This window comes from Lucilia sericata, unplaced genomic scaffold (assembly GCF_015586225.1).
Source record: "Lucilia sericata isolate MDLA Ls3-8-SP2 unplaced genomic scaffold, ASM1558622v1 Contig001201F_arrow, whole genome shotgun sequence".
NCBI lineage: Eukaryota > Metazoa > Arthropoda > Insecta > Diptera > Calliphoridae > Lucilia > Lucilia sericata.
The window spans coordinates 31,639-46,359 of record NW_023995164.1 but is presented as its reverse complement, the minus strand read 5'-3'; the positions used below and the strand labels follow the sequence as shown (position 1 = coordinate 46,359).

The 14,721-nt window shown below is 28.2% G+C and overlaps 1 protein-coding gene across 9 annotated transcripts; it reads left to right on the top strand.

Moving 5' to 3' along the window:
* Positions 1 to 314: 314 nt before the first annotated feature.
* Positions 315 to 13,929, top strand: LOC119610452 (striatin). Of its 9 annotated transcripts, none has more exons than XM_037965666.1 (6): positions 324 to 556; positions 1,638 to 2,424; positions 9,836 to 10,265; positions 10,333 to 10,551; positions 10,967 to 11,023; positions 11,641 to 13,929. In XM_037965666.1, the coding sequence occupies exons 2-6, from the start codon at positions 2,020 to 2,022 to the stop codon at positions 12,849 to 12,851; spliced, it is 2,322 nt and encodes a 773-aa protein (XP_037821594.1). In that variant the 5' UTR covers positions 324 to 556; positions 1,638 to 2,019; the 3' UTR covers positions 12,852 to 13,929. The 9 variants fall into 9 exon arrangements, with proteins under 9 accessions (XP_037821598.1, XP_037821597.1, XP_037821594.1 ...); XM_037965665.1 differs by having other exon boundaries at positions 328 to 602; XM_037965663.1 differs by having other exon boundaries at positions 330 to 924.
* The last annotated feature ends 792 nt before the right edge of the window (positions 13,930 to 14,721 follow it).

Below are 14,721 nucleotides of genomic sequence, written 5' to 3'. Positions count from 1 at the left end.
TGCATGGGAGTTTGATAACTTTAAATATTTGTAGAGCGCCTTGGCGATACATCAACTTAAGTTTTTGATCATGTTATTGAAAAATTCACAATTATATATGCTGTGTGAGTTAAACAAGTTGATGTGTCGCCATGTCGCGTAACGTGTGTTTTTTCGTGCCGGTAACTAAAATTCGCTGTAGTTGTAACACCTTTGATAAAAAATATTGCCACACTGGCTGAATATGCATTATTTTTTGTTATGGTTCATTTTCAAAAATTGTCCTTTTTTATATAGTACTAAATTTTACAACTGTGGCATGTCAAACCCATTCATTTTTTCGTGTGTGTGTGTGAAATGAAGAAAATTTTTCTGCTCTCGGGTAAAGAAATTTTTTAAAATTTATTTTGTTAAATTTTACAAAGAAAAAGTATAAACTATAATAAATAAACAACAAATAAACGTAAAGAATATACTGTAATATGAAATAAACATAGAAAGTTGTGTAAAAATTCTTTGTATAAATCAGACAAAATTTGCAACATAAAAAAACCTAAAAAAAGAAAGAAAATTATGTGTGAGTGAATGTGTGTGTCAGCAGAATAAAAAAAAAGTAAAGAGAAGTACGACGACGACGTAGACAAGAAAGAACAAGCAAGAATTAGGCAGAAAAGAAATTGATGTGAACGGTGAAATTGTGTTATAAATAACACAAGAAAATAACAATAATTACGGGCTATACAATTTATAAATAATTAATTATTTAATTGAATTTAAATATAGATTTAGTTTTTTCTTATTATTGTTTGTGATCTATTTTTTCTGGGTATATCACTTTATTAAATATGGCAACACTTTAAATATGAGAAAAATATTAATTGACAAAAGAAACAAAAAAGCATTGCCATTTGTCTACAAAAGAAGAAAGAAGGGAGAGAAAAAAACGTAATATGTACAAGAAAATTAAATTAAGTTAAATTTTTGTTGAAAAAAAGTGCAAAATAGTGTATAATTAACAAAATGTGTTTTATAATTATAATATAATTAAAAACATATAAAAATATGCATAATTTCTATTAAATAAGATAAAAACATAAAAAAGATTTTGCATTTTTTCAATTTCTCTTTTGTTCTTGAAAGAATATTTTTCTACGGCTGGCTATTATCATTCGATGAAAATAAATATTAGTAATAAAGTTGTATAGATTAATAATATTTGAATTTGTTAAGTTATAAGAATAAATGTTTGTTAGTGCAAATCTAAGTGAAAGCTTTTTTAAATATTTGCAAATTTTTAATTTATATTTTCAAGTTAGATGAGGAGTGTGTAAAAATGGGTAATGATAGTGTGTATGTGTGTGTGTATGAATGTGTGCATGGGTAGTGGATGGATGAGTGTAGGTTTTGTGTGACAAGTTTAAATGCAAGATCTGCCTGACTGCTTGCGGTGACATTCGTTTGATGATAGTTGCTTTTTAAAGCAAGTAAAATGGACAAGATTTCCAAAAGAAAAAGTAGTTGTGTGTTATAAATAAAAAATACCAGTTAATGGAGGAATAATTAAAAATAAATTTTAAACAAATTTGTTTTTCCATTAATCGAAATATTTCGAATCCACACAACTTTAAAATAAACAACAAAATCCTTTTCATTTTCAGCAGGACCAAAAATACATAATTAATACATTCTATAAATAATTGTTGTAACAACACTAATAAATAAAAATAAAAAATACCTATTTTTCAAGTGTCATTCAAAATAAAACCACAACAGTAAAAAATAAAAATAAAAAACTTAGCAACTTAACAAGCAATAATTGCATGTAACAAAAATAAACAAAAAAGAAATACATAAATAACACCAATTAAAAATAGTTATTAAAATAAAATAAACAAAAATAATTTTGAGTGTTGAAAAAAAAAAAATAAATATATTTTTATTTGTTGTCAAATTTACAAAAAGGAAGAAAAGTCATCCGTTCTCTTTAAATAGAAAAAAGTAAATCAAGAAATAAAAAATACAAATAAATAAATTACACAAATGGGTACTAATTCAGGAGCCACGACTGGCATTAATAATAAACCGGTTGGCGGTGGCACAGGTGCCGGAGGCGGCGGTGTCATTGGCACTGGCTTAAGTGGTTCTGTGGGGCTTGGCGGTAGTGGCGGCGGTGGTGGTGGCATTGGTAACGCAGCTAACAACAGTTTAGGTCCCAATTCTGGCCTTGGTTTAGTTGGTGGTAACAATGTCTCCAACACCGGTGGACTAGGTGGAGTTGGCTCTACCGGCAATACGGACGATGGAAATGGTGGCACATCAATTGCCAATAATCAACAAGCCACGCCACAATACACAATACCCGGCATTTTACATTTCATACAACATGAGTGGTCACGTTTCGAACTGGAGCGTTCTCAGTGGGATGTAGACCGTGCTGAATTACAGGTGAGTACAAATAATATCGATTAAGAAAACAAGTTAAATTAAATCAAAGTTATTTTAAACACGACATGAGTTCGTTTTTTTCATTTTGAAAATTTCTTTGGTTGAATTCTTTCATTAGGATGTTTAATTTAATTATATTTACTTCATTGACTTGCTATGATAGAGACAGAATCTATGTGTTATTTTATTTATGTACATATGTATGTAGCTGTGTACATTTTTTCATGTGCATTAATTTCTTAAAAAGGATTTTATATTTAGTTTCAAAAATAGAAATAACCCTGAATTTTATAATTATAAAAATAATACAAAAAAATTGTTTATTTACTTCAGGTTTATGTTCATATATCTTTCCGCTGAAGAAATATTAAAAAGTAATACATAATTGTAATGATACTTTACTATCTAGCTATTAAACCGAAAGACAGCTTGAAACAATTTTTACTATTATTAAATTTCCATAATTAAACCCTAAAGATTAATAAAGGATACCAAAAAGATAAAAAAAAAAAAATGTAGAATATACATACCTGTATTGTAAAAAAGCCGTTTCCTATATAAAAAGCCATTCAAACAATTTCTTTATCATTAGAACATCAAACAAAGTTAACTTAATCAATATAAAAAAAACATTTGTACATTTTTTAAATGTTAAAGGAAAACAAAAAGAATATGACATTTAAGGTGCGACTGGAATATTCCGTAAAAAGAACTAAAGTACTTACTAATGCTATTTTTAAGCTACATTTATAGAGGTTTCCCTAGCTCTTAACTAAATGAATATTGTCACGCGACATACGTACGTAAATGTTATTTGCTACGAGTATGTGTACCACGAACAAGTGTGAACATTTCATTTCAAATGTTTTCGAAAAAGAATTGTATGTCATCACATTTACTAAAAGACTTGAATAACTTGAAAAAACATCGTTTCGAGAAAAGCAGCTTTAAAGGTTTTATAGCATTTTACCATTTGGATTTGATGTAGTTATATACTCCTATTAACCAAACCTAGAATTTCATAAATAATTTAAACAAATCAGGGGATTTGAAAATGGAACAAGATTTAAATAGTAGAGATTATAATGTTTTTCATCTGGATTTAAACTAAATTTTTTACTTTTAAATATACGTGAAAACGCGAGTTTTAGTTTTGACGTTTATAACAAAAAGTCACTAGAAAATAATAAACATTTTTGAAAATAGCTAAAATTTTAAGAAAGACAATTTAGAAAGAATTTTGCAATAATTAGTTCATATACATAAATAATTTTGAGTTATATCAGTCTTCTAATAAATGATGTTATAGTTTTTGAATGTTTTTTTTTTTTTTGAATTTAAATAGTAGAACGAATTAAATAAATCCAATTTATTTTATACAATAATTAAATTGTTAATACATTTTAGCGTTTTTCTGTTTTATTGTGGGTAATATTTTTATTTAATTGATTTTACTTTGTTTTCGAATCATTATTAAACATAAATATTGATGTTGTACGTGTAGTTTAGTTAGTTTCTAATGATGTTTTTATTTATTTATTTGTTTATTTTTTCGTTGGAGTTGTTGGAGGTTTTTTCTTTTAATCGGTTGTATTACACCGATTCCAATAAAAATTTAAATTTAAAACGTTTACATGATGTATGAGTATTTTTCGAAGTTTTCTAACTAAATCACCCTAAAAAGCATTTACTTAAGTTTTTTAATATTATTGTAACTTTAATAATCGTTTTTTGCAAAAGGCAGTTAAAATATACTTAAGGGTTTTATGACTATAAATTTAATTTAGGGCCAGTAACGAAGACCGGTGGTACCAGCTAGTATGCAATAATTAAAGTTTGACTTTAATCAAATAAGTCACTAGTATGTTTTAAGGGACGAATTGTTCCGAAATAGAGAACAATTATAGCAACTTTATTATTCTTTTAATCTTTATCTGGAAGCTCATTTACTTTCATAGTCTAATATGATAATATAAATAATTTTGTTTTGCTCTAATGAATATTATTAGTTTTGTAAATGGTGTAAGGCGAAATTACGTTTTTTTTGTAATTTATCAAAACTTTGGAGAAATTTGAAAAATGCTTAACAACATTAATGGGGAGCAGCACAAATCCCAACATATGAAAAACAAGTTCCATATGTATGGAAATGAAAAATATGTATAAAGAAAACTAAACATAAATATATTAATTTCTGCTTACATTAAAGTTTAAAGTAATCATAATGTTAGTAATTGAATTAAATTATTATAAAACTATTTATACCTCAATTTAAACAAAATAGTTTCAAATACTGTTGAGAAAACATAACAGCATACTGAAATATATTTAAAAAAATAAACACATACAAAAGAAATCATTTAATATTTGTAGCTATATATAGCTAGAAAATTATGTGAAAACTGAAGGAAAAAAATGTATAATACAATATATTCTCTACACATGCACATTCCTCATCAAAAACAAAACAACGAGTTTGAAATTTTTGTTTACATTTCCTTAAAAGAAATTATAACAATTTATTTAAACAAAACACTATAAAAGTTGTAGCAAACTACCGTCCGTGACAATGAGCACACTTCCATAAACAGGCGATAACAAATAGTTGCACAACATCATCATCACCATCATCATCGCAGCACAGCATGCAAGAAAAACAAACCTAGACCATGCCACCAAACATTCAAGTACTACTACTTACCAGAGTTGGGGGTAGTGCACTAAATTTCCAGTTTCCACTAAAAGTTAGTGATAGTGCAAATTTTTCACTATCACTAATAGCTATTTAGTGGTGAGTTGAAAAATAACAGCCTCACTAAGCAATAGTGGTAGTGGTAAAAGAAAAATTTTCACTAAAATTATTTTAGTGATAGTGAGAAACCTTTTTTTTACAGCTTAGTGCAATTTTTTTTTCTCCACTAACAGGATAGTGGAAAAATATAATCATTCACTAATGTTAATGGGACTCAAAAACATATCATTATATTGAATTATTTTATAATTTTTTATTTTTATTATTTATTAAATTAATTAAGACTAATATTAAAGTAGTAATAAAAAAAACATAAGAAAATAGTTATACAAAAAAATAAGGAAGTTTCATAAATATATTAATATAAGAAATTAAATTAAACACATATTGGTACATAAATCTTTAGCAATTATTATTTGCCTTCAACAAAACTAATTTTTCGAAATTAGAGTCACTTAATTTATTTCTGCGGGGAGCGTCTACCATTCCACTAAAAGAAAAGAGTCGCTCTACTGGAGCAGAAGATGGCAATGGGACATTGAATTTTAAAAACATTTGTCTTATTATGTTATATTTTTTAAGGCAATGCAAATTAGTATCTGAATCCAATAGATATGTGTCCACTTCATTTTGTATCTCATCTTTTTGTATTTGTATTGTAGGTCCTAATATAAATTACATTATTATTTAAAATAAATTACATGTTATTTTAATTAAAAATTAGCTTACTGTCAATTTGACAGTACATATGTAAAATACATGCCGTGTGATAACACCTTTAAAAATTTTAAGTTTTTATTTAATTTTTTTATGCAATAAAAAATAATAAAATGAAAATATTTTGACTATATTTTCAATTTGTTTGAAATATTTTTATAAACACTATTTTTTTGAGATTTTAGTGCATATAATATAATTAAAGCATTCATGTAGTGACTGTTAAAAATTTGCACTATTTTATTGTAGTGCAAAATTTTCACTACCACTAATGGTTAGTGGTAGTGGAAAAATTTTACACTACCACTAATTTTTTTAGTGGTAGTTAAAACATGTTTCACTACCACTAATTTTTTTAGTGGTAGTTACGATATGTTTCACTACCACTATAGTGATGAAAAATAGTGGAAAATCAAAATGTTGTCACTATAGTGGGATTTAGTGAAAACCTTAGTGCACTAAATATTTAGTGCACTACCCCCAACTCTGCTACTTACTAACTGGCTTAACAAAATAATGAATGAAAAAAAAAAAAAAAATAATTAACAAATAATATACAAACAATGACAATGGAATAAGAAATAATGCATTAACATGATGTGTATATAATTGTACATATGTATATTTTGTACTTTTTATGTTTGGATTTTATCTATTTAAATAAATATATTGTTAATTAAATAAACATTTATCTAAAAAACTCATATTTATAACTTATAATTTGTTTCTTTAAACAAAATCTTTAATATTTCACAAATTAAATGGAAATTTCCAATCAGACACAACACAAATATTTTAGTTGGAAAACTAAAAAACTGACGAAGAAAAAACATGCAAAATAAATTGAAAATAACATTTCATCTTGATTGATTGGGTGGGCGTCTATAATGATGTGTTAAATTTCAAAAATTTCTTTTGTTTTTTAGTTACAATCAAGTTTGTATTTTGTAATTATATTTTGAATTGTTAACATGTATTGTACATTGTTAATAACTAGCGAATACTATTTGTAGCTTTTTGCTGCTGCTGGTTGAGCGAAGTTTATCGCATGTATTCCAAGCGCACAGTGGTATAGGAAAAAAAAAAGAGGGAAATAATTCGGTAACTTCTAAACGGTTAATCCGATTTTAATGAAATTTGGTGTGCACAAAGAGGAGGTGTTGTCGAGTTTAGGTTTTGAATTTGGACCTTATAGGCCAACCAGGGGCCCGGCGGGGGGTCATCAAATTAGGACACCTCGGCTATGTTAAATTTTTAAAACGATCCTATTTCTTCATTTGAGTTCCGATTTAAAAAAAATTTCGTATATAGAATCTCCTCATCGAGCACTATAAAAAATGTCGTCGTAGCAGTAAATTATCTCTTATAGTTTAGGAGATATTCGCATTTGAATATTAAAATTTTAAAATTTTTACCGTCCTTACTTTAGTTTTTTTGATAATAGCAGGTCCAAATATTTCCGATTTTCGCCATTTTTTTTTATTTGCTTAACAACAAGTTTATATACCAAGCAGTGAAAGAATTATGTAAAAATCATGACTGAGTCCAAAGTTATAGGCATTTAAATTTAAAAAATTAAAAAAAGGCGATTTTTTGTCATTTTTTTGGGAAAAAAGTATCTTTTTCTTTTTAAGTTATCTAAAAAGTTTCTAAGAAGATGTATATAGAATTTATACTTTTTGGAAAGCTGACTTTACATAAAATACGATAAATGAAACAAAACCTAAAAATTTTTGATACCGAGGGGACCAGGTCCATCCAAAAAAACCCTATTTTTTATGGAAAATTAAATTTTGAGCAAAAATTCTCAAATCGCATAGTCGATATCAAATTATAGTGACCTGTTTTATATGACCCAATAAGTTCTTAATCATTTTGTAACGGGTTTCGATAACCCCGCCCCTGGTATGGATATAATAGGCAAAAAACCAAAAAATCCCATTTTTGGGATTTTTTAAAACTTTTTTGGGAATTCCGGGATTTTTAATAAGAAAATTCGAAATTTTTATTTAATTTTGGATTTTGAGTAAAATAATCTACCTAACTGTAAAATTTCATCAAAAAATATTCATAAATAAAATTTTTATTGCAATTTGAAAAATTTGTATCTTCGCAAAAACTGAATAAAAAACATTTTTTAATTTTTTTTAAAAAAAGTATTCCGCGAATTTTTTAATTTTCAAAAATTATATACAGTTTTGAAAAATAGACAAAATTACCTTTCCATTGATATATAACATGCCTACCTAATGTTTTTTAAGTGACAAATTAATTAGGGAAAACTCAACATCTTTTAGAAAATTTGCCTAGCACTATTATTTTCATCCATAAGGTTAACTCTTAAATTTGTTACATATATGGATGAAAATAATAGTGCTAGGTAAATTTTCTAAAAGATGTTGAGTTTTCCCTAATTAATTTGTCACTTAAAAAACATTAGGTAGGCATGTTATATATCAATGGAAAGGTAATTTTGTCTATTTTTCAAAACTGTATATAATTTTTGAAAATTAAAAAATTCGCGGAATACTTTTTTTAAAAAAAATTAAAAAATGTTTTTTATTCAGTTTTTGCGAAGATACAAATTTTTCAAATTGCAATAAAAATTTTATTTATGAATATTTTTTGATGAAATTTTACAGTTAGGTAGATTTTTTTACTCAAAATCCAAAATTAAATAAAAATTTCGAATTTTCTTATTAGAAATCCCGGAATTCCCAAAAAAGTTTTAAAAAATCCCAAAAATGGGATTTTTTGGTTTTTTGCCTATTATATCCATACCAGGGGCGGGGTTATCGAAACCCGTTACAAAATGATTAAGAACTTATTGGGTCATATAAAACAGGTCACTATAATTTGATATCGACTATGCGATTTGAGAATTTTTGCTCAAAATTTAATTTTCCATAAAAAATAGGGTTTTTTTGGATGGACCTGGTCCCCTCGGTATCAAAAATTTTTAGGTTTTGTTTCATTTATCGTATTTTATGTAAAGTCAGCTTTCCAAAAAGTATAAATTCTATATACATCTTCTTAGAAACTTTTTAGATAACTTAAAAAGAAAAAGATACTTTTTTCCCAAAAAAATGACAAAAAATCGCCTTTTTTTAATTTTTTAAATTTAAATGCCTATAACTTTGGACTCAGTCATGATTTTTACATAATTCTTTCACTGCTTGGTATATAAACTTGTTGTTAAGCAAATAAAAAAAAATGGCGAAAATCGGAAATATTTGGACCTGCTATTATCAAAAAAACTAAAGTAAGGACGGTAAAAATTTTAAAATTTTAATATTCAAATGCGAATATCTCCTAAACTATAAGAGATAATTTACTGCTACGACAACATTTTTTATAGTGCTCGATGAGGAGATTCTATATACGAAATTTTTTTTAAATCGGAACTCAAATGAAGAAATAGGATCGTTTTAAAAATTTAACATAGCCGAGGTGTCCTAATTTGAGGACCCCCCGCCGGGCCCCTGGTTGGCCTATAAGGTCCAAATTCAAAACCTAAACTCGACAACACCTCCTCTTTGTGCATACCAAATTTCATTAAAATCGGATTAACCGTTTAGAAGTTACCGAATTATTTCCCTCTTTTTTTTTCCTATACCACTGTGAAGCGTGCTTTGAATTGATTTCATTTGCTCGTACAAGTATAAATTTATTATTTTAATTATTTATGTTGATGCAATGCTAAAGGGGGAGCTATTTATTTCTAAAATTTACACCAAATTGATTGGATAATTAAAAACGCAAAAAAAAAACTGCTAAAATCATAAACCTCTAATTTTTCCAAATAGATCAACCAGTAAATGTGTATGTGCATATTTGGTTTTGTCCCAAAAATAAAAATACTTTTAGAAAATCTTATATGATTTCCATTTTAATTTAATCAAAGTAAAAATCTAAATTTTGTATTTCAATTTCCCTTTACAGGCTCGCATTGCCATGTTGCTGGGTGAACGTAAATGTTTGGAAAGTCTTAAGTCGGATTTGACACGTCGCATTAAGATGTTAGAGTATGCTTTAAGACAGGAACGTGCAAAATTTTATCGCTTAAAATATGGCACGGATCCACCACAATTAAATGAATTGAAACCATCGGCTGATGACTCATCGCTGGGTGGGGAGGTGGCACCCGACTCCGAAGTTCCCTACAGTTCAGTATCAAATACCACTTGGCGCCAGGGTAGACAAATGTTACGCCAATATCTAGCTGAAATCGGCTATACCGATAATATAATTGATGTGCGCTCAAATCGTGTACGCTCGATTTTGGGTTTAAATAACAATGCAGAACAGGAGGAGAATGTCAGCCCTAATATCAATGGGAATGAGAACAATAAAAGAGCCTCAGAGTCAGAAGGTATGTTGACAAAAAGGACACATTTGCTTAAACTGATTTTAAATTATTTTATTTAATTCTTTTAAAGGTCGCCGTACACCTGCAAAAAAGGTTCAACAAACAAATGATGCGATCATTTTAGATACTGAGGCTGCTGTAATGGCAAATTTTGAATTTTTAGGACCCACAGAAATGTCAGATGATGATGAAATTTCCGATGATTTGGAAATGGTAACTGGCGATAATGATGAAACTGACATAAAAACACAAAAACGCATAAAATCTGGCAAAGATATGCTCAGTGAAGGTAAATGAGTGTAATTTTTATACGATCCATTTAAATTCTCATTATTATTTTGCTCCTACTTTCCTGCTTTATCAATTCAAATATAACTTAATCCGTGTTTATCTTGCCAACTTTTTTTTATTTATTATTTTATATTTATCAGGTCGGCAATAGCCCTAATACGCCAAGTACCTTTTAACTTTTATAAGCAAATATGTTTAATGTTTCTTATTGTTGCAACATAAAATGTATTCATTTTCATTTAAATACTTTTTTTCATTTACTATTTCCTCTTTATCCTGTAGAAAGTTCTTCTATTAACTTCTATTCATTCTTAATTTGCTTAAAATAAAAAATATGCAACATATATACATTACTGTATACTATTATTATGTTTTATACTATTTTATTTATTTTTTAATAATTTTATAAAAAGATCTGGGAGCCGAGTTGGGAGAGCAGCTGCTCAATGATATAAATCTTATAACAGAAGGTGCTTATTATGTTATTGATGTAGATTATGTTAAATCTTTTCTCTTACTTAAAAACAGCTTATGATTTAAATACAACTGCACTTTTTTCGTTCGATTAAAAACGTTAACAACGGCGTCTTCAGAATGGGGGAGAACAAAAATTGTAAAATAATAAAATTGAAATATATAATTGGTATCACACTACTATCGCATTCCATAATGTTTTATCTATCCCTAACTCTGTGCGTCGATGTTAAATAATACGTTTATTTATTTTTCAAATAACATAGGCTTTGTAGTTCACAAATTTAAAGATATTTTATAATTTTGCACAATTTCTAACTAGCTTTTTGAGAAAAATTGGATTTTTGAAACTATCTTGGCTTTTTAGACAACTTTTGTTTTAATGACAATATAAATATTTAAGATATTGTAACATTCTTTCTTTTTTTTTTGTTAATTTACATTCTAAACTAATGTTTGTGTTTTTAAATCTATTCCCAACTATTACTTCTTCTAAATGGAAAAAAAAATAACATTTCAATTTGATAAAACAAATGATCATCCCAAATTGTAATCATTGATATCATGCAACCAACCAAAACTACCTTAATTTCCCTTGACCTGCCTCATCAAGGATATTCATCATCGAATGTTGAACAAACCAATAATACTGTTAATACAGCCGCTTCGGCTGCTGCACGTCGTAATCTCATAACAGCTGTTACCGCTGGTGGCGATGAAGACGTCGATGCCTCTTTGGGCTTGGGAGAGTTGGCACAATTGACCGTCAACAATGATTCTGAAGGTTCGTACGATTCGAATGCAAAGGATGGCACTGCCGGCGGAGCTGGTTATCGCAAGACATGGAATGCCAAATACACACTACGCTCTCATTTCGATGGAGTGCGTTCATTGATTTTCCACCCAGAAGAGCCGGTGCTTATAACAGCCTCAGAGGATCACACGTTAAAACTGTGGAATCTACAGAAAACGGTGCAAGCCAAAAAATCAGCTAGTCTCGATGTTGAGCCCTTGTACACATTCAGAGCTCACACTGGGCCCGTTCTATGCTTGGGCATGTCGACCACCGGAGACACTTGCTACTCGGGCGGTTTGGATGGCAATATTGAATGTTGGCAATTGCCATCTCCCAACATTGATCCCTATGATTGCTACGATCCCAGTGTACATTCGGGAACTTTAGAAGGCCATACTGATGCTGTCTGGGGTCTTGCTACCATGCACAGTAACATTGTATCATGCTCAGCCGATGGAACGGTCAAACTTTGGTCACCCTACACCAAGGAACCATTGCTACGCACTTATACCGCCTCAGAGGCCGAAGGCGCCCCTTCGTCTGTTGATTTTGTGCGCAATGAGGTCGATCACATTGTGGTGGCCTACAACAGTGCCCACTGTATTATTTATGACACCGAGACCGGAAAGCAGATCATCAAGTTGGAAGCCGCTCAAGAGATGTCCGGCAATACGGGGAAATTCATAAACAAAGTGATCTCACATCCAACGTTGCCTATAACGATCACTGCTCACGAGGATCGGCATATACGTTTCTGGGACAACACTTCGGGGACATTGGTGCATTCGATGGTCGCCCACTTGGAACCGGTCACATCGCTGGCGGTCGATGCCCATGGTCTGTACTTGTTATCGGGCTCTCACGATTGTTCAATACGCCTGTGGAATCTAGACAATAAGACGTGCGTGCAGGAAATCACAGCGCACCGCAAGAAGTTCGACGAGAGCATATTCGATGTCGCGTTTCATGCTACCAAACCCTACATAGCCAGCGCGGGTGCCGATGGCTTAGCAAAAGTCTTTGTCTAGATGGCAAAAGCTACAAAAACAACAACGATTACGTAAGATAATAAATAATGAGTTGAGATTGTAATTGATTCATAACGACAATTTCATTAAAATGTCGTTATTTTTGTTAGAGTAGAGAGGTTAGAAAAGGCAGCCATTAAACAAAACAAAAACAAAAATATATTTATATTTAACAAAACAAACAACAAAATATTTATTTATAACTCGACATGTAGTAGATGAAAGTAGGAAGGTACGACTTGAAATAGGTATTTTCAAACGTTGTTTTCTCTGATTGTTTGCAAAATTTTTATTTATCCTACTGCCAAAATCATTTAACGACTAACTATCTATTATTATAACAACACCGATAAGACAAAACCAAATAACGAATCTTAACAGCGTTATCAAAATCTATCAAAATCCTAAAATTTATTTAGAATTTTTCTGTCTGATCGTTTGGAAATACCTTTGACAGCAACTAGTTTAAACTTACGAACGAACGTCGACTTTTCATTTATAATTATAAAAGAAAACACATAATAAAACAAATTAAGAATCATTTAAAGAAACGTAGCTTATATTGTCGAATCCCTCTCTATCACAATGATTGATAATGATAATGAAGATGATGAATGATAAAATGCATGATGAGCAAGCAAGTAAATTTTAACATTTATTATATTATATGTTATACAAAAATAAATTTAAAATAAAAATACATACATAATAAAAAAGAAAAACAAACAAAAAAGAAAAATAATATAAATAAAAAAATTTAATTACTATGCATACATAAAAACAAAACACACATTACATTTACATACATACATACATACATACATATATAACTAAAAAATAATAAATATTTAATTAAAACAATAAAAAATATATAATTATAATATAAAATATATAAAAAATCAAATGATTGTGCACATATGTCCCTTAAAACATTAGATCAATGACATGATAAATACAAAAATTATGGGAATTCTCAAAGTTAAAAATGTTTTAACATTTAGGCATTTCATCAAAATAAAAAAAATATCATCTTACAAAATGACAAAAAATTATAAAAACTTAAAACACACATAAAACTTAATAAAACAACATCATTTAATACAACTACAAATAAAACCATATATTTAAAATTTAATCATAAAAAATTTCGATATAAATTTAAAAACAAAATCTCATTTTTAGAATTTAAAAATTTTTAAAATCTGTACATTTTATTAAACTTTTAAAACAAGTTTTAATTTATTTTAATAAAAAGAAAACTTTATTTTGTTTAAGCTTATTTTATTCTTTTTTTTCATTTGTATTTTTTAAATTGCAATAGGTTTTAATAAATTAGGATTTTCTATCCAAAAAGAATATACATAAATGGCAGGGTCAGCATATTTTCTGCAACATAACATCTATTGTTTAATTTACTAATGGAAATTATATTAAAAAAAAAAAAATTAAAAGTAAAACTAAAATTCAAACCAAATTTTCTATTGCTAATATAATTTATTAATTCAAATAATTGTTTTTAAAATTTTTTTGACAAAGTGTTTTAAAATGTAGACTTAATGAAAAGCAATATTTTTTGAAACCGTGAACATCTTTTCTTTTTTGACTTGATTCTAATATAAACTTTAGTTTCTTAATTTTGTATAATCGTTTAATAATAATTTTAACAAACAAGTCTATAATATATACTAAATAAAGTTTTCTTTTTGTTATAAACTTTAAAAAAAAAATTGTGTATTTTTTTCTTATATTCATTTACTTTGTTTTACTCATTTACATAAAGATTTTCATAGCCATTTTTAGTAACAGAAACTACAATATAAAACGAACAAAACTAAATAATTTCCGTACTAATTAATAACTTTTTAAACAT

Bases quoted from the DNA above. Each gene is read 5' to 3' on its own strand.
- LOC119610452 (XM_037965666.1), top strand. From the start codon at position 2,020: ATGGGTACTAATTCAGGAGCCACGACTGGCATTAATAATAAACCGGTT. The intron at 2,425-9,835 runs GTGAGTACAAAT...TTCCCTTTACAG, and splicing joins TAGACCGTGCTGAATTACAG to GCTCGCATTGCCATGTTGCT. The intron at 10,266-10,332 runs GTATGTTGACAA...ATTCTTTTAAAG, and splicing joins AAGAGCCTCAGAGTCAGAAG to GTCGCCGTACACCTGCAAAA.